At 34.9% G+C, this 23,972-nt stretch overlaps 2 protein-coding genes across 3 annotated transcripts; one reads left to right on the forward strand and one right to left on the reverse strand.

Annotated features, from left to right (window-relative positions):
* Positions 1–10,256: 10,256 nt before the first annotated feature.
* LOC132620253 (uncharacterized) lies at positions 10,257–11,087 on the reverse strand. Its single transcript, XM_060334931.1, has one exon. It carries the CDS (start codon positions 11,085–11,087, stop codon positions 10,257–10,259), a length of 831 nt encoding a protein of 276 aa, XP_060190914.1.
* Positions 11,088–15,679: 4,592 nt separating this feature from the next.
* Positions 15,680–23,366, forward strand: LOC132617570 (BES1/BZR1 homolog protein 4-like). Of its 2 annotated transcripts, XM_060332611.1 has the most exons (3): positions 15,683–16,017; positions 21,869–22,623; positions 22,943–23,366. In XM_060332611.1, the coding sequence occupies exons 1-3, from the start codon at positions 15,802–15,804 to the stop codon at positions 22,944–22,946; spliced, it is 975 nt and encodes a 324-aa protein (XP_060188594.1). In that variant the 5' UTR covers positions 15,683–15,801; the 3' UTR covers positions 22,947–23,366. The 2 variants fall into 2 exon arrangements, with proteins under 2 accessions (XP_060188595.1, XP_060188594.1); XM_060332612.1 differs by lacking the exon at positions 22,943–23,366 and having other exon boundaries at positions 15,680–16,017; positions 21,869–22,627.
* Positions 23,367–23,972: the final 606 nt, after the last annotated feature.

The following is a 23,972-nucleotide window of genomic DNA, read 5'->3' on the forward strand; positions in this document are numbered from 1 at the left end:
ACATTACCATTCTATTAACTACAGGGAGTGATATAGCAGCAGTACCCATCAGACCCTTATGAAACTTGATAATTTCATCTTTGATATCACTAGGATCTGTAAGCTTTCTACCATCAATAGCATTGACTTCTTGAATGAGTTTTTTGTGGCTTTTTTCCTTCATTACAGCTGTGAAATACTTGGTATTAGAGTCCCCTAATTTCATCTATTTCGCCCTGGATTTCTATTTCACAATACTCTCTTCAATGAGTGACCATCTCTCAAGTTGCATAATAGTACTCTTCTCCTGGTCTAGCAACTGATCAGAATATTAAGCTGATATAGTTTCTTGAATCACCTTAAGTTCATATCTAGCCTTTTCCATCTTCTGATTCACTCCTTTAAATTCTTCTGTATTCAATTTTTTAAACAGTGGCTTGAGCCCCTTTAGCTTAGCCCAAATAGATCTCATAGGACTATCCTCGTGCCTCTGCTTCCAAATAGACTCCACAAGAGGGGCAAAACTTTCATGCTCAGCCCATACATTGAAAAACCTACATAGGAGACCATCTAGATCTTTTAATCTTGAATAACATAGGGGAGTGATCAGATATAGCAAGAAGGTCATATTCAGTGCATACATGTCCCCATTGCAGCATCCACAAATCATTAGCAAAGGCCCTATCTAGTCTGCTACAGATCCTATCTATTCCATGTTGTCTGTCTAGGTATAGTAGTCACCCTTCCAAGCAAGTTCATTAAGTAGTAAAGTGCGGATACAATCAGCAAAAAGTCCTTAATATCACCAACAGTTAAGAGATTACCAAATAGCTTATCTTGAGGGTATAACATTGCATTAAAATCCCCAGAGACTAGCCAAGGTATGTTAGCATTCTGAGCTAGGACAGCCATATCATCCCATAGGGATTTTCTTTGAGCAACAGTGTTGTACCTATAGACTATAGTTAATAAGCATTCAAAGTTTTGGCCTATCTGCTGGACTTTAGCATGAATAAGTTAAGTGTTATACCTCGAAAAATTTCCCGTTGATGCACAGTGAATAGACTAACAAAGGGCACAAAGTATACGATGTTTCGATAAGTAAGAAATAACATTTGATGATCCTAATTGAGATTTCGAAGGCATTCAAGGTAATAGAAGAAAGTTTGCCAAGAAAGGCTAGGCATACGTTATGTATCGGAAAGGATTTATGAGTAACGAATTAATGATGACTTAATAATGTTTTGGATAAGATCTATAATGTCCCTTATATTGTTAATGAGGTGTTAAACAAGTGTTAAGAAGGTTCCATAAGGATTGGAGATCAAACGAGTCGACGAGAACGAAATCAGAATAGCTGGGCATTATACGGCCCAACATACTGGCCGTATAAATTATACTGGCCGTATGTTAGGCCGTATATTTAGCCCAGATTGGCAGCATTCACTGGACCAAATATACGGCCAGACATACGGTCAGTATAATTTATACGGACCGTATGTTGGTCCGTAGAAACAAGACGGGGCAGATTGTGTATTATTAATAAGGGGATCAAGTTCATTTCATTTCATTTCCCCTTCACTCCCCTTCTCTCTAGAACTCTCTAGAACATTTCTCCACACTTCACCTACAAGAATCGAAGAGAGAGTAAGGATCAACTTCATCAAATCAAGAAAATCAAGTGTAAGAAACTCATTAGAGTTCATCCAAGTCAAGAAATCCCATTGGAAGTGAACTAGGGTTTTGGCTCAAGTGAAGTATTTCCACTCAAGGCTCATTCCCACACTATCTAAGGTAAGTTTTATGATCATTCCATATTGTTTAAGGTATTGAAAGGTGGAAATACTTGTCACACCCCATTTTAACCTGGGTTAGAGCGGAGTACAACATATTGGAGATTCTTTGTTGCTTTTTTTTAAAGAGTCGCCACCTAATTGATTTTTACAGTGAATTAGGACACCTAATTATTAACTAAGATAAAGTTAAAACTAAACCTTTGTTAATGGTCTGCTTAACCAGTGTGATTCTAGGTAAGGGTTCTATATCATCCTAAAGGGAAGGGGTTAGGCATCCTTTAGAATCCGTTAAACACGGTTATCCGGCTAAACTTAGGTTAATCATTCAATGTTGGATATAGTATTTAAATTTTAAGAAAAAATAGCTTGTGCAGATGAGACTTGTAGAATATAACAATTTATGTCATCTTATAAAAAGGACTTCAAATAATAAGGTTGTTTAAAATGGAACTAGTAATTTGCACAAGAAGGGATTTTAGAATGCTATTTGAAATAAAAGTTTATAAATGTCGTTAAAGTTCTTAAAATAAAATACTAATAAAACCTATAGGAAAGAATATAATTTGTATAAAGGGAGACTTCGAATGCCATAAAATTTATAAATATTATTAAGCTTTAAATGGAAAGTGTTATTTAGAATGAAATTTGTAGAAAATATAATAATTCGCATAAAAAAATGTGAATGACATTTAAAAATAAACTTATAACTATTGCAAAGATTTTTAAATAATGATGCTATTTAAAATAAAATTCGCATGAAATGTGTAAGCAAAAGAAAACGCGAATTTGCGTTAAAACAAACTAAACGATGATGTATTGATTGACTTTTGCGTTTTGGAAGTTCAAAATGTTCTTTAATTTCTGTTTGCGTGTTAATGATGTTTCGAAATTCTCAAGATAAGAATATGTGAATCCTTTAATTTAGAACATATATATGGCCATGTCATTTATTTTGCAAATTGATCATTTTAAATAAAAAAAACGTAAAGAGAAGGAAATGGTTTGTGAAATTAATTGTTAGTTCTTTCTTAAGTTAACTACCCATAGCTAAGATCAATCCGCTAATTCGTTTAAAGTTTATCTAAATCAGCAAGGATAAAATAAAACGTTGGTCACATAATACACAATCGAACGATAATGACAATAAAAAGAATGAATCAAATAGGCCCAGCCATTTTGAGGCTGTTGGGCCTTGTTCACTGTTGGGCATCGGCCCAGCAGCCCTATTTCCGCTGGGCCGCTGCTGCTGCTGCTGCTGCTCTGGGTCACTGCTGGGCTTCAGCCCAGCAGCCTCCCCTTTTTTTTTTAACTGCTGTTGGGCTAACACGGAGAGGATATTTACGTCGGGCCTTAGCCCAAACCGAATGCGGAGTAGAACGAGTCCTCCGGACTCGTATGCGAGGTTCATGCGGAAAGAATGAAAGAAGGATTAGTATACGATCAATGGGTTAAACATAAAAAATATGAATTCAAACAACTTCATAAATTATGTATATATCGCATATACTTAAGGATAACCCATGCCTACACAGATTAGCCACCACACACATACAAATAGGCAATCCTCAAACATGGACAGAAACTCAAACAGCTGCACATCGTGTGTTTTAATCAACGTAAGGACAACTGCCAGTTTATATCTCAGTTTCGCTACTTACATAGGCAAACAAACAGAACTCACAGCATTTTATGTCATAAATAGGAAGATAGCAGGCAGTGATAGATAGTCCAGTCCAAACATTCATAATATAATTCAACGTATAGTCTAGCAAACATGTTATTTAGGCAGGTATTTCAAAGAATTAGTCTAGGACATATATACTTAAGATGGGCATTAATAGATTTGATAATTTCAAGTCGCAAAGGGCCAACAATCTCAGCAGAACTGAGCAGAATCACAGCTATGCATATAACAACAAGAAGTTAATGGCAAAGCGACAAATGGTCAGGATAAATTCAGAATCATCTTTTGGAATCTTTGCATATATTAGATATAGGCAGGACCATGTTCAGGAATGATATGAAGGTAGTAAGTATGTTAGCTTACATGAGGGTCACAATAGAATGGATCTGGACTAAATCATGTTTATCAAAAAAAGATCCACAATTTGAGTTTCAGGCAAAGCAACAATCACAATATGGTGGAACAACACCTAAACTTCTTATTAGTAATATTATTAGTTCATAAGTTGCATCACTTAATGATTCATACACATTGATTTAGAAAGCACCAGTTAAACAGTTCCAGTTTTAGTTTCAGGAAAATGAACATTCACACAAAACTCAGACCAAACATTGCCACTGTAATCACATACTTACCATCTATCCAGAGAAGTGAATTTCTAAACACTGTTACCACATCAACAACTATCCCCATAGACAAGATTCAAACCCCTTAGAGATTTGAGAGAGACTAGAGGATATGCAAATGATATAAGGGAATTGAATTAGCATGTGAATAGGCATGGGGAATACTGGTTTCACAAAGAAGGCAAACTATAGACTAGCAATGATAGTATAAAGGCATATAAGATTCCTGTTTAATTTAGGCAAGGACAAATACTCAAATCACAGGTATGGGTAAACCAGAAGGATACAGGAAATGTCATCACATATGGTCTTATTCAATGTATTTTGGATCTGTTTCATGCAAAGTGTCAAAGGAAGAAAATATTTCAGTTTTAGAGGGGACCTACTATCACCTGCAATTCCTCATGCAAATTCAAACAAAACAGATTTAATTTTCACATAAGGAAAAGGGACAGGGTCAACTGTGGACTCCCAAGTTCACCCACACAGATTAACACAAGTAAGAGAGGGGAGAAACATAATTAATTATTTCCAATTTACTTTAACACATGGAGGATCTGGAGATCAGATGAGACTGGTATCCTAATCCATTGGACTCTGGTTAATAAATGAACCAACAGGAGACTGATCTCTTACACTTAGAGTATGCTTTGCATTGACAGAAGACATTCAACAGGAAAAGTTCGAAGCTAGGCAAAGATTAAGGCTCAAGTACTTATGTAACCAGTTAAACTTCAGTTTAAATCCTTAACATGATCATGCTGAACTATTTAATGATGACAGAGACAAACTAAAACATAACAGGGGTGTTGCCAAGTCCAGAACAGCCTAAAGCTTGGCACTAACCTGATCATGCATTTTGGCAGCAAAGAAGGACTTAACAGATTACAGAATGACCTATACCACTAACTAATTATAGAGGAATTAGTCTCAAACAATATGTGTAGCAAGTATGCATACTGTTTCAGGATTAGACAGACACAATTCTTAAGATGAAATGGAAGTTCAAAGCCCAAGCATTCATGTAATCACCCCCAACATGTGATAACTCTTATACATCAGTAAAGCAGGTGTTTGGACATTTTAGACAATCAGATCCTCAAGAAAATAGATAGACATGGCTATATTCAGACACCAAGGACATACCAGGCCAACTCTGACTCTACTCAGTGTTCTGTGGAGACAAAAGGCATATAAGGGTAAGCCAGACGACTCTGCAGAACCCTTTTATATGACCTAGACTAGCATTAATACATTCATGAATCACATAGAGACATCAAACTGAAACAACATTCAATGTTATATTGAACCACTGAGATCTCCAAATAAGCATACATGCTTGTATCAACAGGATTTATATGAAATTAATATGGGGTATAGTCATAAACCTAACCAGCATATGATATCACATAAAGACGTAGTCCAGCAAAACCACAGGTTAACTTAAGCAATTCAACTATTCTGTGATCAATCATCATTTGAGCAGACAAACCATGCTTAAGCTGCCATAAGCTAAATAACCTATGGCTAACCAAAAACAAGACATGAAATGAGCCACTGCAGCACAACTAAAAAGGGCAAGCACATACACATAATTAGCAGACTACAAACTAAAATATAGAACCAATCAAATTAGCAGACTACAAACTAAATATATACCATTTTACTAGATCGAATTCTCAGCGTGCAAACCAATGACATTCAGACTAAGCCGAATATCTTAAACTAAATAACAACAGCAACATCCGACAAGATTTCAACTAAGCCAAAACACAATAACGACTCATTTAATCACAATAACTAAGCTAACATCAAACCCAACCATATCAGCACACAAACATATCAAACTGAAATACGAGGAAGCAAATGGGATTTAACTGACCTTTTGCAGGTGCAGCGAAATGGGATTTTGAATCTTCGATCTACGCTCGAATTCGCAAGATACTAGGATCCCTTTTGAGTGCGATTTTCGTCTATAATGAAGTCGAACCTTTGTTTCTAAGGCTACGGCTCACTCAAACAGAAATGAAAACGGAACAGAGAAATTAAGATCCAAAAAAAAGATGGATTCGATAGAAGTTCTATGGCTGAAAACTTCTTAGTTTTGGGGTTTCGATGTTTGAAAACTTCTTCTATCTAATTTTGGCTATCAAACAAAAGAAAAAAGCTCCCCTTCAACTTCTGATTCCTCTTCCTCTTTATAGGTTTTTATTTTCGTCGTTTTGTACTGAAAAAAGGGGGAAGGAGGAGCGGGAGAGAGATAAAAGTGGGGGACAAGGGTGAGTGGGGAGCGGAGAAGAAGGAGGGAACAATGGAGAGTGGGAGCGGCGCGAGAGAGAAAAGAGAAAGGGGAAAAGGAAAGAGATGAAGCGGCGGAAGAAAAAATGTGAAGGGAAACCCTAAGGGTTTCCCTTATTTTGCTGAGGAATGAATTGGACCCGGTCTATTTGTGGACCGGGTCAAATTTTAGACTGCGTATTTAAAGAATGGGCTATTAAATTAAACCTGGACTGATCTAAAATTGAGATAAAAAACATGGTCTAGTCTGAAAATATTAGGAGCCAATTGGACTTTGATTTGGGGTCCGGTAAGTGAAAATACGAACTGAGTGCAAGAAATAGTTTGACTTCTAAATTTGAAATAAGAGACACATTTTGATTAATGATGTACTAAGGGTGCCAAAATATCACCTAATACGGAAATATGTAATTATAAAAAGACCCCGGGTAAAAATTATATGATGTCGCAAGTGACCGTGCTATAATATTTAATAACAAAATGCTATCATCAGAAATGTGCGAAATAAATGCGATGCGTGTGCTGAAGTTGGTAGAACCTCGAGAAATGCAAGTTTCAATAATACTAAATAATAGCAATAAATAAATAGCGGTAGTGATACTGTTAATAACAATAATGATAATGGTAATGGTGACAAAAACAATAATAGATATAATAATAATAATAGTAAATAACAAATGTTGATAGCTAAAAATGATAATAATTAATAAAGCTAATAAAGATGATAGTAATTAACAATAAATAACAATTATTGAAAAATAATAAAATGATAATAAATTAATAATAATAACGATAATAGGGGTAATAATAAAATAATAATGATGATAATAATAAGAGAAATAATGATTTTAATAATAATAATAAATAAAAATTATTGATAAAAATAATGATAATAATTAATAATGAAAATAACGATGATAAAGATGATTAATAAATTGATAACAAATAACGTTGATAATAATGATTAGTAATAATAATAATAATAATAATAATAATGAAAATTGAAATAACAAGAATAATAATAATTAATGACAATTAGTAATAATGGTAATTTAATAATAATAATAATAATAATAATGATAATAATAATAGTTGTAACAGAATAATGAAACGCCGTTATTGATAGGGACTAATAACTATAGTAAACATAATATATATTATTATTTATTTTTTATTTTATTTTATTTTATTTTATTAAAATATTAGAAGCGCAAATATATATTTTGGAGGAGAGGCGGGACAAAATTGGGTGTCAACAATACTTAGATTATGAAAGAAGATAGAAAATGGGTTACAAAGATGAGAATAATGAGATTTTGGGTAGTAGCTTGGGATGAGTCATGATTCTTCATATGTTGTGATTATAATTATGTTATAAATGATATCAAGGACATGGGATAAGCATTATACGTGAGTAAATGTAATAGTGGACCATGACCATGATTATGGAGGGATTGAAGTGAAATTGTGAAATGTGGATAATGTAGAGTGAATGAAGATTGTTGCTTATGATGTTGTGAATGTTATTGTAGATGCTTGGGAGTTGATATATGATATGAGGAAAGTTGTATAAACAAAGAAAATGCTACCCAATTTTCCCTAGCTTTAGTTAAGCATGTTCATGTGGTCGATTAGCTAATGTTAATGCGAACTCTCTTGAAGGTAACAACGTGAGCGTTGAAGGAGAACAAGCAAGCGATAGAATAGCTAAACGAAAAGGTATGTGAGGCTAGTCCTTTCCTTCTAAGGCATGACTCGTATGGCATGAATCTTCCTATTTTTCATGACTTTCCTATGTAACGGAAATTATGAGTCCATGACTATAAAGAGCTATATATGTATAAGATAAAGTAAAAAATATGATATGAGCATGATAATGATGATGATGAGTTTAAGTCTAAAGAATCCTAAAGTAAGATATGATGCCCGTGAAGTTAATGATTCTAAGTATGGTTCCATTGACGCTTTTTCTTGTGTACACTCACCTTAAAATGTTAGTCCGTTCAAGGTGAGATATGATGATTATGATCACTCCATAATGTAATCAGGGGTCCACGACCTCATGTCACCCCGACATCGCCATAGTTTCCTTCAAGTTCTAATGTATGCTTTAATGATAAATGTATGATGATGTTGATTTCATTTATGTATTTTTATGTATATATATGTATGTATGCATAGCACTCCCACTGATCAGTTGGGGATCGCATCGAGTCCCGCAAGGGCCGAGTACGGATAGCATCGAGTCCCGAAAGGGCCGAGTACGGATAGCATCGAGTCCCGCAAGGGCCGAGTTCGGATGATATCGAGTCCCGGAAGGGCCGAGTACGGATACTATCGAGCCTCGAAAGGGCCGGGTACGGATAATACCGAGCCTATATGGCCGGGTACGGGGCTGTACTGCATTGTAAGTTATTGCATATGTAAGCATGGGGATGCAACAAGTGTATCTCTAGAAAAATAAAGGGGTAAGTACGTATGACGAATGCTTAAAAATGTATTATGAGAAATGAACGGTTCTTTTATCTTATGCTATTCCTCATGCTCTTATCATGTTATTATCCACGCCTTACATACTCAGTACAATGTTCGTACTGACGTCCGTTTTCTTTGGACGCTATGTTCATGCCCACAGGTAAACAGGGAGGAGATCCAGACTCGCAGGAGCTGTTAGCAGGTCTTGAGAGCACTCCATTATTCCGGAGGTGCCATTGCTTATTGTTTTGTGTATATGTATTTTGGGCACGGAGGGGTCCTGTCCCGTACCTATGTCTAGCACTCTAGTAGAGGCTCGTAGATACATATGTGTGGGTAGTATGGTCTCACGATGTCCTTATTGTGTGTATATTATTTTTGATAGCCGAAGGGCTTATGTATATAAAGGTAATTATGTTCAAAGTGAAAAATGGTTTTCCTATGATTTGAGTACAAGATTAATGAATGAACTCTTGATGTGTACGATGGGTAATGGTACGAGCGGTGCTCAGTGGTTAGCCCCGGGTACCTGTCAGGGCCCCTAGTCGGGTCGTGACATTAAGCTTCAACTTGAATTACATCAATATTAAGTGCATCCGGATCCCACATCAACCATATTCTTCCATTGTGAGCCTTCTGATAGTTACAATTCTTGTCCCACTTTGGACAATCAACTTCATCACACTTCTAGCTTTAACCTCTTTAACTCTTGTTTCAACGAGGCCAACTAGTTTAATATGCCTCTGTTGTATATACTTTTTCAACTCCTTTTGTTTGTATCGCTTGTTGACCCCTCTAATATTCCACACTAACCAAGTCATCAAGTTTGGGAAACTGGCATCCCTTTAGCTAGTGGAGAAGGGACAGGTGGTCTTTGTGGTCTCAAATTCATTGGAATACTCTTCTGCTTACCAGGTCCAGCACCCAGTTTTGGAAACTCAACTAGACAGTGCAAATTAGGGCTCTGAGCGAAAGTATTACAACTGGCTTCAGAAGGCCTAGGCTGTGCACCAATCTGACCCTTCATTGTAGCCTGTTGGGAGCCCAAAGTACTAGTCTCAGTACCTTTCTCTGGGGAAATGGTTTGAGGGATCACCGCTGGCAAAGTATTGGTAAGAGGCAATGACACAGTACCATGCGACTTCTCTGGTTGTTTAGCAGGTTCATCCTCCTTAGATTTCCATACTTGAGGAAATCTATTCTAGGTCTGAACTGGCTTTGGCAAGGCCTGTTGAGTACCATTAGGAGCCCGGTTGGCTCTCCTCCTTCTTCTAGGTTGTTTAAAGTGTTGCTCAGTTTCAACAGGTTGCTTTTTACATATGTGTCCAATTCTCTGGAAAGTGTCACAGAACTCTGGTTTCCAGTCATAAGTAACATTTTGTTCAAAAAGTTCTACCATTAGGAGCACACTTTGATCTTTGAGGGCAATGGTTTTGTGACATTAGCTTGAATTAGCATTCTAGCATAGGATATCCTTGTCTGTTTTGTTGTACATCCATCAGCATACAATGGGGTACCAATAGCACTTCCAATCCTACCCAAGGCATTGCTAGTCCAGCAACTCACAGGTAGCTTGGGAAAAGTGACCCATAAAGGTATTTTAGACAAGAATTCAGTGTCCAGCTCAAAAAAAGGGATCCAGGGCTTCAAAATCAAGGGTCTATTATTGATAGAATAGGGACCAGCAAACAAAATTTTGTTCATGTCATCTTTGTCTTGGAATTTGACCACATAATACCCCTCATTGTGATAAAATATAGCAGGATCAGCAATAGAGGACCACATTTGAGAGACAAATCGACGCATATAGTTATACCCTGGTGTTTCGCCCACTACATAGATGATTAACGCACTACTCCATTTTTTAGTTTCCCTTTCATACTCATCCTTTTCTAATTGCACAGTTACCGTTCCATTGATAATTTCAGGTGGGATATATTCAAGTGTCATACCATTTGCTGCACTACGATTCCCAGCAAAGAGTTTAGCCCAGGGTTCAGTTTCATTTACCTTCGTCTCTGCCGTTGGATCTGGAATATTAGCATTCTCTTGTACCATAGTATGCCTTGCTGTTACATTCGCTGAGGTACTCACAAGAGTTGATAATGGAGTTACCCCATGTTGGAGTGTTCGCACAACATCAGCGGCGCTAGAAGATTTCTCTGCCTCGTTCAATTTCACCTTCGACCCACTTGTTGAACCCACTTCCACATAGTGCAGTTGTTGCATCAAATGGAGGTGGGGTTTCTACTACTTTCGACTTCCTTAGCATCACCTCTTTAGTTGGATCTGAGCTACCCACTGCAGGATCCTCCTTCCTCGGGCGTCCTCGCACTCTTTTTTACCCCTTGGCCATCGCCAGTCACGGTGGCGTAGGTTAGACTAACATACGCCGTGGGAGAGAGAAGAGAGAGGTTCTTGCACAAGGGCAAAGTTTTCTTCATCTTATTACTATATGTAATAAGGGAGAACCCAAAATTTTTGTAGTCCTCACAATATCTTTGATGCTATGAGGCTGCTCCACGTGTCCAAACTTTTTCCCTACATAATTGCTTTTTTGCACTCAATTCATTTTCTTACTGTCATTTGCATTTGGGCCTTGTAAATGGGCTATATTGACATTACTTTACTACTATATATGAGGGAGAATCTCATTTTTTATAGTCCTCATATGAATTTTTTTTATCCCTTTTTATCCTTAAAATTTTTTATGACTTTATAAATTATCACACATTTTAGTAAATTTTAAGAACTTTTAGGGCTTTTTTATGCTACTAAAAAAGACGATGTCATGGAAAATGTTATAGTGGACCCCACCACAAAGCATACTCATAAAATTTATCAAAAATGTAACTAATAGCCCTTCCGTTTCAATCGAAAAATGAAATCCGAAGTATGGTAGTTAATTAATTGAATTTTACGTGCGCGCACTTTTAACATAAAATTATCTAATAAATTACTATATTAAAAGAGGAACTATATTATGTTTATACATATTCTAAAAATGTTTGAAAAACATTGTATTTAAAGAAATATAATTTCGATTCAATAATAATACTAGACAATTGCAAAAAGTATAATTTTTTACTATTAAAATATTTTGTAAAAAACTTGATAATATATTTTATATAATTTAGGAGTAAGAATTTTTTTCATGTTAAAATAAACTATTTTGTCCTAAATTATATAACATATTAATTATCCTGTATTTTGCAAAATATTTATGTTAAAAAATAAGTTAGCCAATATGAGTTCAATTCAAAGAACTCAAATGAAATTAATTTAACATATGAAAAGCTCAATTTGGATCATCGGGGACTTAATCTCAAAAAATTAAATTAAAAGAGCTTTCAATTATTGATTTTTTTTCTAAAAAAACTAATATATAAACTAAGAAAAATGTTTTCCGTTAACATGCGTTTTTATACTTTAATATTTTAGAAGTCTTTCGAAAACGTCAAACTGATGTTACAATAATAAAGAACCAAGAGTAGATTTTTTTTTAAAAAAAATATCTACAAATTGAATTTTTAATGTTAGTTTGGGAGCACGGGCCAATGGACACTAGTCTTATATAAATAAAACAACTACTTAAACTAAACATTATCTCCATTAGAATTAAGAAACTTATTCACCCTCGGTTATTACACTAAATTATATTATTTTCTTGTAATTAAATGATAATTTAGATGACCAACATACCCAACATAATCTCATCGGGTGGGGTCTGAGAAGGGTAGAGTGTACTTAGACTTTACTCGTACCTTATGAAAGTAGGAAGGCTGTCCCGATAATTTAGATGACCAAATATATAAAACATATAAAAATGATAAAAGTTCAACCAGACTTCATTTTGGATCTTTTGGAGAGTGGTTTTGGTGCATTAAATTTCACATTAAATCAACTAGAAAACTATTTCAAGTAAATTATTCAAAAAAAAAAAAAAAAGGCGGCAGACAACTGACTTAACTGGAAAGCCTAAATGGCATTGAGGGTGAGTTCACCTGTTGATAAACGACATCTGTTATACGGGTGCTTACCATGCCAATAATTTCCTTTAGCCTATTTTGAGACTAGTTGAGGATGCTTTGGTGCCTAATGTCACCAACAGCGAGTTGGTAGGAAGGCCTGAGATCTTGAGAATGGATCAAGGAAATCCTGGTGCTCCGCCGCCAGCCAGTCTTTTGCAACCCTTTTAGAGAGATGAATTACTACATTCAATTCTTTTAGAGAGCTTGACTGGAACTTAAGATTTGACGAAAAGGACACGAAGTGCCGTATTATTCATTCTACATTAAAACTCTCGTTCAAACTTCATATACGAGAATTCTAAACAAGAACTCGAAACTTGAAATGAATCCAAGTGGAGGTTCTTTTTCAGGGATTAACGAATTGCACGCAAAAGACAACCCGGAAAAAAAATCAAGGATAAAGATGAGATGATTTTCTTTCACAGTACCACTCCAACAATGGGAATAGTAGAGCAATCGACAAGCTTTAGATTGTCCTCTATTATTGAAAATAGTTTAACTAGTATATCCGTAGACAATGTAACAAAATTTTATATTATTAGGTTATTTTTACCTGTTGTAGTAGACAATTGGATACTTTTTAAGATTACAAATTCAATTCTAGAGAAAGTCACTTGAAGACGAGTATCTTTTTATGATATGATAATATAAAAAATTGTTTTCCATACATAGAAGTTAAACTCTTCATGGTTCGCCTAGTTCGAAGTGTTGAGTTATTTCACTATAAGAATTCAGATAAATCTATCCTTTAAGGGCATTAGCTAAAATTAGAATAAATTCTACCATAATTACAAGAATATTTATCTCATTTAAGACGTGAGATAGATAATCCTAATTTCCTTGAGGTGCAGTCCTTCGAATTTTGGCAAAACAGAATGCTTTGTTCACTGGGCTAATGATTATAATCCTAGAATAGTTTTTTTTGGTTTCCCACTCGGTGTCCGGTATTCACATTGGAGCCCGACTATATTCGAATTCGCTCCATGTAGGGCCTCATTCTAGGGGAAGCGCTTCCTGCCAAGAAATTTTTCATACCTATGACTCGAATCCAAGGGCAGATTTAGAGGGTGGGGAGGGTGTTCGGTAAAAAATTACATTATATATATGGGGTAGATTTTTTGTGTACATATGTTAACTTTTGAATATCCTGAATAAATGCAAAAAGTTAGCTCAATCGGTTCAGGGTATTCAAAATTATTTCGAGCGTCCTAGACTTGATTCCTAAGGACAACATTATTTTTTATATTTAGTTTTTGTTATTTTTTTTGAACCCCCTAAGTAAAATTTTTAAATCCGTTATTGCTCAAACTCAAGACATCTGATTTAGAGAGGAGCAGCTCCATCTGCAGCACCACGTCCTTTTATGCTAATCCGAGAATTAACTTGATTTTAAATCAAACTACTCGTCTCTCTGAATAAAACAAAAGAAGATGTGCCACGTGGTCCCGCCAAAAGTAGAACGGCGTCGTAAGGAATAATCAGGCACAATGATAGTCACTTTCCATGCAGCTACCCACCCCTCTTTTAAAAGACTAAACACGTGCACTTCCCACATTTCCAGGACACATAAACTAATTTATTAATATATATATATATATAGGCATTGTCGTAAAATTTAATCATTTAATGGCAATATTCAAGCCACCGTTCACATATTTGAGAAAACTGACAAAAATGATCCCTTAAATTTGAGAGTAGGTTTAAAATAATCCCTTAAGTATGTAATTAAGTGTAACACTTTTTTTTCTCCATAAAATATTTACTCAATTTTGTCGTTAGATTTGACGATAAAATAGTGGTAAGCAAAAAATTTAACTATAAAGCCAAAAAAGTCTAATCAAATCCTAAAATATGCAACATAAAAACTACACTAAACACTGAAAAGATATAAAAAGTAGCATAAATCACACATAAAACAGTTGTATCACACTCTAGAAACAAACAAAAAATACGAACTAAATCTGAGTTCCGACTAATTTTTGGTAAATATTCGCTCGATGATCCAAAATAATTATCATTTAAAAAAAATAAGATATAATTAACTATTAATTTCCACCTTTATCCTACTTAATAAATGTAGAAAGATATTAATGTAGTGAAAAAAAAAGAGTAGCGCTAATTAAGATTAAAGAATAAATAAAAATAATTTAATCAAATTATCCTTTTAATTAATATTTTCTTAAGTGAATTGCAAAAAAAAAAAAAAATCGCAAGTAAAATGGACCGGAAGGAGTACTTAACAGAGACTAAAGACCAAAACTGTTAAGTACATACTTAGGGATCGTTTGGTACATGATATAAGCTGGAATATCCCAGCACTAATTTTGGTATTAATTTTGTATCATATTTGGTAAAATGTATAAATTTATTTATACCTTCTACCAAACAGAGTATAAAATGAAGCACAATCTTAAGGATGGAATATCCACCTTATCCCATTAACCTTGAGATTATTTTATCTCATCTCCCAGATGAATAAATTAGTCTCGGGATTATAATTCCGAGATAATTTATTCCGCATACCAAACGATCCCTTTGGTATGCGAACAAGTTATCTCGGTATTATAGTTATATGCTTATATTTTTTAGATTAATTTATCCCATCTAAAAAGTGAGATAAAATAATATCAAATTTGATGAAATAATATGAGTTATCCATGATTAAATTTGGAATAAAAATTTACCTCAAAGTTAAATGCGGGATATGGCACCTTATTCTGCGTATCAAACGAACTTATAAGGTTGTACTTTGAACTTATCCTCAAATACAAAGGACTATTTTTGTCATTTTCACTCCACATTATATTAAATCATCATTTACTTCTCTCCCCCCTCTTCTTCTTCCCAAGATTATTATTTCCAACTTCCAGTTTCCGATCCAAAAAGCCCGTTTACATTAACGGCGTTATATAATGACTTCAGGGACGAGATTACCAACATGGAAAGAAAGAGAGAACAATAAACGGAGAGAAAGACGTCGTAGAGCAATCGCAGCTAAGATCTTTGCTGGACTTAGAATGTATGGTAATTATAAGTTACCTAAACACTGTGATAATAATGAAGTTTTGAAAGCTTTGTGTAAAGAAGCTGGGTGGATCGTTGAAGAAGATGGTACCACTTACAAAAAGGTAAATAAATAAATACTCTTGACAATTTTTTGTTTTTTTTTCGTTTGTCTGGGGCGACTCAATAAAATTAATGGCCTAAAACCAAATCTTTTCTAAGAGGGGTTAAGTTTATCTGATAAAATTTTATAGACGTTTTTTTTTTTCTAATTCTATCTTCTTCTTTTTTCATTTATGTGGGGCGACTCAATAAAATTAATGGCCTAAAACCAAACCTTTTCTAAGAGGGGTTAAGTTTATCTGATAAAATTTTATAAACGTTTTTTTTTTCTAATTCTATCTTCTTTTTTTCCTGTGAGGCGACTCAATAAAATTAATGGCCTAATATCAAACCTTTTCTAAGAGGGGTTAAGTTTATCTGATAAAATTTTATAGACGGTTTTTTTTTCTAATTCTATCTTCTTGTTTTTTCGTTTATGTGGGGCGACTCAATAAAATTAATGGCCTAAAATTAAACTTTTTCTAGGAGGGGTTAAGTTTATCTGATAAAATTTTATAAACGTTTTTTTTTTTTTTTTTTTCTAATTCCATCTTTTTTTTTTCCTGTGGGCGACTCAATAAAATTAATGGCCTAAAACTAAGGTTAAGTTTATCTGATAAAATTTTATAGACGGTTTTTTTTTTCTTCTAATTCTATTTTCTTCTTTTTTTGGTTTCCGCGGGTGACTCAATAAAATTAATGGCCTAAAACCAAACCTTTTCTAAGAGGGATTAAGTTTATCTGATAAAATTTTATAAACGGTTTTTTTGTAATTCTTTTTTTTTTTTTTTACTTTGTTTAGGCAATTTGAGATTTTGCAATTTTTTTTTTTTTTTGCACTCTCGATTAGAATAGGAGCGGCTTAAAATAATTAGTGACTTAAAAGTCAAAGTTGAATGAGAGGTTTAAACTTTTTTTCTTCATTTCTGGGTGGCTCAATAAAATTAGTGGCCTAAAATCACGCCTTTATAAGAGGCTTTAAATTTATCTGATAAAATTTTATAAACGGTTTTTTGTAATTCTTTCTTCTTCTTTTTTATTTTGATTAGGCAATTTGAGATTTTGCAACGTTTGTTTTTTCTCTGGATTAGAACAAGAGCGGCTCAATAAAATTAGTGACTTAAAGTCAAAAAGTTGAAATGAGAGGTTTAAACTTTTTTTCTTCGTTTCTGGATAGCTCAATAAAATTAGTAACCTAAAACCAAACCTTTACAAGAGGCCTTAAGTTTATCTAATAAAATTTTATAAACAGGTTTTGATTTTGCAACTTTTTTTTTTTTATCTCAATTAGAACAAGACCTAAATTCAAAATTAAATGAGAGTTTTAAACTTTTTTGCGAAGTCTATTCTTCTAGATTTTTGAGATGTAAAGTTGTTAATAAGTTTTTTATACTGATCTCAAATGATTGAACGATTCAGATTTTGCACTTTTTTGTTTTTTCTAGTGATTAGAACAGGGGCATGGCTCAATAAAATTAGTGACATCCAAAATTAAATTGAAGACTTCAACTTTTATTTTTTTTAATTTTTAAATTAGCATATTTTTTATGTCAAGTCGATTGTTCTAGCTTTTTGAGATGTAAAGTTGTTAGTAAGTTTTTATATTGATTTTCTATTCAACTAGCGAAGCTGAAATAATTAAGGCGATTCAGATTTTGCAGATTTTTTTTTTTTCTCTTGATCAAAACTGGGGCGGCTCAATAAAATTAATGACCTAAAGCCAAAATTAAATGAAGGCTTAAACTCTTTTTTTTTTTTTCCTTCAAAAAAAGGAATTTTATGTGAAGTCTATGAGTCTTGAGATGCAAAGTTGTTAATAAGTTTTTTATAATGGATTTTTTTTAGTAATTCTTTTTCAATTGATAATATAGCTAATCCAAGAAAATTTCTTTCCTTTTTTATATGAAAAGTTTAATTTTTCTGCAAATAGTACTCAATAAATAGGAAAAGAAAAATATGTTTTTCAACTAGCTGCTCATTTTGGACGAGATTACCCTTGAGGAACACTTGTATTTGCTCATTACTATGGAGGACTTAGATTAGGGTAGAAGGCTAGTAGGTAGTCCCACGTATCCCGTCGTACTAGTAGGCGCAATTTTGATCTTCATTTTCTTGTCCTTTGATTCTTGCAACTATATGTTGTTTCTTGTACCACAATTATCGTATTTATCTGTGTTAGCTACTGTTTCTTTTTCTCGCTTTATCATGGCTTTTGTCGCTTTCGTTAGTTTCATTTTTCGTATTGCTTTGAACTGATTGTGCTTATATAACCTTTTCTCGTCATGTTTTCTCTTGAGTCGAGGATCTTTCGGAAACTGCCTCTCTATCTTCCGAGATGGGGGTAAGGTCTCCATACACTTTGCCCTTCCCAGATCCCACAATTTGGGATTTCACTGGGTATGTTGTTGTTGTATCCTATTCTATTGTCTTTACTCCCTTAAGGGTATTTTGGGAATTTTAAAAGTTCAATACTCGACCCACAAAGTACAACCTCTTGATGCATCATTGTCTCTGCATTGGCATCCCACATAACACAATATAAGCTAATTACATGTAAATTTTCATAATAAATGTTCATTAGATAGCTTTGGAGTAGTAATATAGTAAATAGTAACTTGTTACTCCCCTTGTTTCAATTTATGTGGCAAAGTTTCAATATAGACCGAGTTTAAAAAAATGAGAACCATGGAAACTTCTGGTCATAAATATGACGTAACATTTGCTGCTATAAGACTTTTAAAATTTGTGATCTTAAACATTTAATAACATTTTTGTGGCTATAAAAACCCCTCCTTATGGATAAAATAGTTTAAGTTGAACTGTTTCCAAATTTAGAAAGCTGATCAGGAGTAGCGTTTAGTATACAGGTTCGGCAGAACGCTAACAGTTTTGACCCAAATCCTGTATATGTATCAAGAAATACATTAAATATGTAAAAAAAAAAAAAATTAAATTTAGAATTCAATTACTAGCACTTAGGGGTCGTTTGGTGCACGGTGTAAGATGGGATATCCCATCACTAATTTTGTACCATGTTTCTGGATTAATTTATACCTTCTACCAAACAAAGTATAAAATGATGTCCAAACTTAATGGTGAGATATCCCACCATTATTTTATCCACCTCCTAGATGGATTATAATCCCGGGATAATTCAGTCCGCGTACCAAACGACTCCGCCGTCCTAGAATCCAGAACCCATAACGTTCAAATGTTGAGTTTTGAGTCTGTGTTGATATTACTTACTAATCTGTATGAAATTTGATTATCGTCTTTTACTGGGATTCCCGGGTAATATACATTGCTTACCTAAGTCAAGCATGGGATTCAATAGTTTCTTTGCGGTGGTGTGGATTGGGTTGTCACATTTGTGGGCCTTAGATGTTCTTGAATGTGGGTGTCATTTATTATACTTTATGTTGCAGTTTGTTATAAAGTTGATAATGTATGATTATAATATGAGGAAAGTAGATATCGAAACTTTGGATTCTGTTTCACAAAAAAGAGAAAGAAAACAATTAATTGGTGAGGCTGTAAAGCGTGTGGGGAAATTAATTTTGGATTTGATGCAAGAAGAACTGTTGAGGGGTTGAGTATACATTTATAATCATGGTGTTGACATTATTGACAGTGCCATCATTCTTTGCCCCTTTAGGGTGTGGGTGTGGGTTATGTTCCAATTTTTTTTGGATATGTTGGTACTTTTATATCATGAATATGTAGAATTTGTCTGCCATTATACTAGAGTCTTTGGTCAATGGTAGGAAGGGGGGGACCAATAATTCATAATTGTTGTGGATGAAAATTTTAAGTGGCTATTTGATGACAAAAGGATTTCAGATTTTTGTGATGCATTTAGATCCTAAATCTAAAATTTGAAAGGGGGATAACAGTTGCCAGTGGAGTGCTAAAGATAACTACTAGTTTTTATATGACGTGGTGTCTAGGCCACCTTGAGTAATTCCACCTGTAAGTACTACCTTCCACCAGCACAGATACCGGGTGATGACTCTCAGTAATATCTTGTGAATTCATGCGTAATGAGTATAAATGGAGTGGATTAGGAACTTTTGTGTTATGAACTGAGTTAAAATACTGGGGACTACTAAACAATCTTCAAAATATCATAGTAATGTTAGTTAAAAATATTCATGTCAAGCAGAAAATAGCTTCACTATCTGAATAAGGAATTGGTTCAACTTGCATACTGTTGTCTTGCAAAGGAAGTATTGCTAAAACAAACAGGATGGTAGGATCGATGCGTTCAGATAATTCTAAAGAAAGACTGTTAATAGTAGCTAGAGATTTTTTTTTTCCCCTCTTTAAAACATAATGAAACGCGGGCAGGGTAGATCTTGACTGAGGGTTCGAGAATAGGGTAGGATCCCGTCCTTAGGATTTGGATAAGAAAAGAGTTCCAAACATTTATGCATGCTCTTTCATACAATTGCTGCATACAAGTTCTGGCCAGGATAATTGAGAAATATTCAACCAATTTGAACCGCAATTAGAAGGACCATATGATTAAGTGCTTTAACCATGCTCATCAATTTTTTGGGTAGTTTACTTGAAAACAATCTTCTCAGCTGGAAAGAGCTGGCAAAAAAGAGAAAAACAAAAAAGAGAAAAAGGAAGAACACAACCCTCAGGGGTTGGCCTGGTGGTAATTGGCTTGAGCCTTGGGGTGCTCCCTTTCAAGGTCTCAAGTTCGAAACTCACTGGGTGCAAACAATTTTTGAGGGCCATCGGACTGGGGTAAAACCCTGAATTACCCGTGGTGCACTTGCGGGAAACTCCTTGCCGAGGGCCTGTGCACCCCCGGGATTAGTCGGGGCTCAAAGAGACCCGGACACCCGGTGCTTAATCAAAAGAAAAGGAAGAACACCTATTCCCGAGCCCAGATTCATTCTTATAAAACTTAAGGTGGTTTTACTTGAAAGACACTGAATGAATTTCAGATTTCATTTTTACATATAGTTGAATGAAGAGGTTATAGATTAAAGATATGAGGTCCTACCAGTGACCGGTGCTTGAGTCAGGATTCTCACTAAGCGGGTTCAAAATATGTAAAAGTGAACACCTGAAGAAGTCAAAGGGGGTTTAACATCTACTAAATATTCATAAATAATAATTTTAACCAGGTATAATTAGTGTAATTTTTCGCCAAAAGGGGTTTGGATGGACCCCCTCGGCTATACATGGCTCCGCCCCTGCCAGTGACTATTTGGTCATTATATTTTTGGTTAATCCATGCAAATGATTTTTCAATTCATTAGGTTTGGTCTCCCTTCATTTCCTATGCTGTAAGTTTTGTACTGTGATGTGATCCACCAATACTATCAGTAACTAGATAAGTAAAAAAATGGTCTCAGAAGAGCTAAGTTTAGTTGGTCAATCTGTTGCAGAAGTTGGCTTCTAACGACGAAGTAGATTGCTAACCTCGTAAGAACAGAATATAGGTCGCTCCAGATTCATAATAGTACTATTTTTTAAAGTGGCTTCTCTGCTTCTGGGGGACAGATATATTATCTTATGGAGATGAGCAGTCAAGGGTACAAGTTGTGTGCAAATTAGTACTCTTACTCGGTGGCTTGGTTTAGTTGGCCAATCTGCCTGATTGCTTGGCTCTAAGTAATAACTCGTATATGCTGCATTTGGAACCTTAAATGCTTGGCATCGTTGAAGGAGGGGTGAATAACTTAAAAATTAATGAGCTTGGCTCATTGTTTATCAGCTATTAATCAATGTGCAACACCTTACGAATATCACATTCTGTTCTGCCATAATTGCATAATTCTGCTGGCAGATTTATTGTTGATTCTTTTTTGTGATTATCCAATTTCCTATATGCTTATTGATTCTTCTATTTTCCAGGGATGCAAGCCAGTACAACGCATGGATATCATAGGTTATTCAGCATCTGTTAGCCCCTGTTCATCGTCTTACCAACGGAGTCCAGGTGCTTCATATAATCCAAGCCCTCCTTCATCATCTTTCCCTAGCCCAGTCTCATCCCATTACGTTACGACTGCCCAAAATGATCATGATCCTAATACACTAATTCCCTGGCTTAAGAATCTCTCATCTGGATCATCGTCTTCTTCATCCAAATTTCCCCACCATTTGTATATTCCCGGGAGCTCTATTAGTGCGCCTGTTACTCCACCTTTGAGCTCTCCTACAGCTCGTACTCCTAGGATGAGCGACGATCCCATGGCAACTTCAATGTGGGCACAACAACATTATCCCTTCTTACCATCCTCTACCCCAGTTAGTCCTGGTCGTCAAACACCACCAGATTCAGGTTGGCTTTCTGGGGTTCAAACTCCGCAAGACGGGCCTTCGTCTCCCACGTTTAGCCTCGTCTCACCAAATCCATTCGGATTCAAGGAGCCAATATCAAATGGAGGGCCTCGGATGTGGACACCAGGGCAAAGCGGGACATGTTCTCCAGCTATCGGGTCAGGTATCGACCAAACAGCTGATATACCAATGTCGGATGCTATTTCAGCAGAGTTTGCATTTGGCTGCAATATGAAGGGATTAGTGAAGCCATGGGAAGGCGAAAGAATTCATGAAGAGTGTGTGACAGATGATCTCGAGCTTACACTTGGGAACTCAAGCACTAGGTAACCTTTTCTTATTACCAACTTTTGTTGAAAATATGTTTACGACAAATTTATGCCATCCGAAAGGCAAAGTAGGTTTATGATAGTGCTGCCCGGGTCAGTTTGCGCGCACCTCAACTAATTCACTTACCTGTTACTTTCCATCAGCACATGTAGCGGTAAATTTGTATGCTAAGGCTTGGGCAGATGGGGAGAAATCACCTTGTGTTTTTTATCTTTGCTGGAATTTGAACCCGAGACCGATCGTTCTACTCTCGCTTCATTGATCACTAAGCCACATTCTTGGGTCTGATTATTATTTCGTTTTCTTGTTTTGCAGGTAGAGAAGTACAAGAGAAATCTATTTATTCATTGATGTGATCATAGACATACCTTCAAATTTGCAGATTTGCAGTTAACTTATTATGTTGATCACTTCTGAATGTGAAGATGTTCTGTTAGTAAAAACCAACTTAAGATGCACAGTAGAAACAAATGTTACATTTTCTTGTAGATTGAAGTATTAAAACCTCATGCGGATTTACTACCCCAATTTTTTACATTCTTTTTGATTCTACCCCGTTCAAGATTGCCTTTTTTTTTGTTTTTTGGTTTTTTGCTTTCTAGTTGTAATTGTTCACATGATACAGTAGCAGGACTGAAATTAGACGAAGTGTTGTGATCTTCATGAGGGAAATAGTGTTTTTCTCCATCTTATTGGTTATTTATGATCCTTTGTTAAATCAAAATATTTCTTTTTAGTATAGTCAGGATTTAGTGAATTCCTTAAGGGTCGTTTAGTTTACCTACTCCCTCCATCTCAATTTATGTGATACATTAGGCCACGAAGTTTAAGATTTTTTTTTTTTTTGAATCTTGTGGTCTAAAACAAATCAAAGATATTTGTGTGGTTATAGATCATCACGTTGAGTGTAAAAAATAAAGTTTAAAGTTAAATTGTTTTCAAATAAGAGAATGTAGGAAAGAGTATCACATAAATTGGGAGAGAGAGTATTAGATATGGGAGTATAATGCGGGGTTATTTATGTGGGATGAATAATAAATGAATGGTAATAAATTGATTAATAATGAGGAGATTATTACACATGAATTACTTTTAGTCTCTAAATAGTTTTGCGCATTGCTAGTCCACATATCTTTATTACTTCCTTCTATCTCGCATAAATAATAAATAGATTACTGAATAATTTATTCCTGTATAATTTAATATTTTTAATCTTGCTAACCAAAAACTGCATTAATAAGACAATTAATTTTCATCTTTTTTCTTTTCCAAAGCAAAGGTCCTTTACCAAAATAACTCTAGTTAGGTCACATGAGTTTTCTATTTGTTCGTCTGAACTCTGAAG

This window comes from Lycium barbarum, chromosome 11 (genome assembly GCF_019175385.1).
Source record: "Lycium barbarum isolate Lr01 chromosome 11, ASM1917538v2, whole genome shotgun sequence".
Classification (NCBI taxonomy): Eukaryota; Viridiplantae; Streptophyta; class Magnoliopsida; order Solanales; family Solanaceae; genus Lycium; species Lycium barbarum.

Bases quoted from the DNA above. Each gene is read 5' to 3' on its own strand.
- LOC132620253 (XM_060334931.1), bottom strand. From the start codon at position 11,087: ATGCAACAACTGCACTATGTGGAAGTGGGTTCAACAAGTGGGTCGAAG.
- LOC132617570 (XM_060332612.1), top strand. From the start codon at position 15,802: ATGACTTCAGGGACGAGATTACCAACATGGAAAGAAAGAGAGAACAAT. The intron at 16,018-21,868 runs GTAAATAAATAA...TCTATTTTCCAG, and splicing joins ATGGTACCACTTACAAAAAG to GGATGCAAGCCAGTACAACG.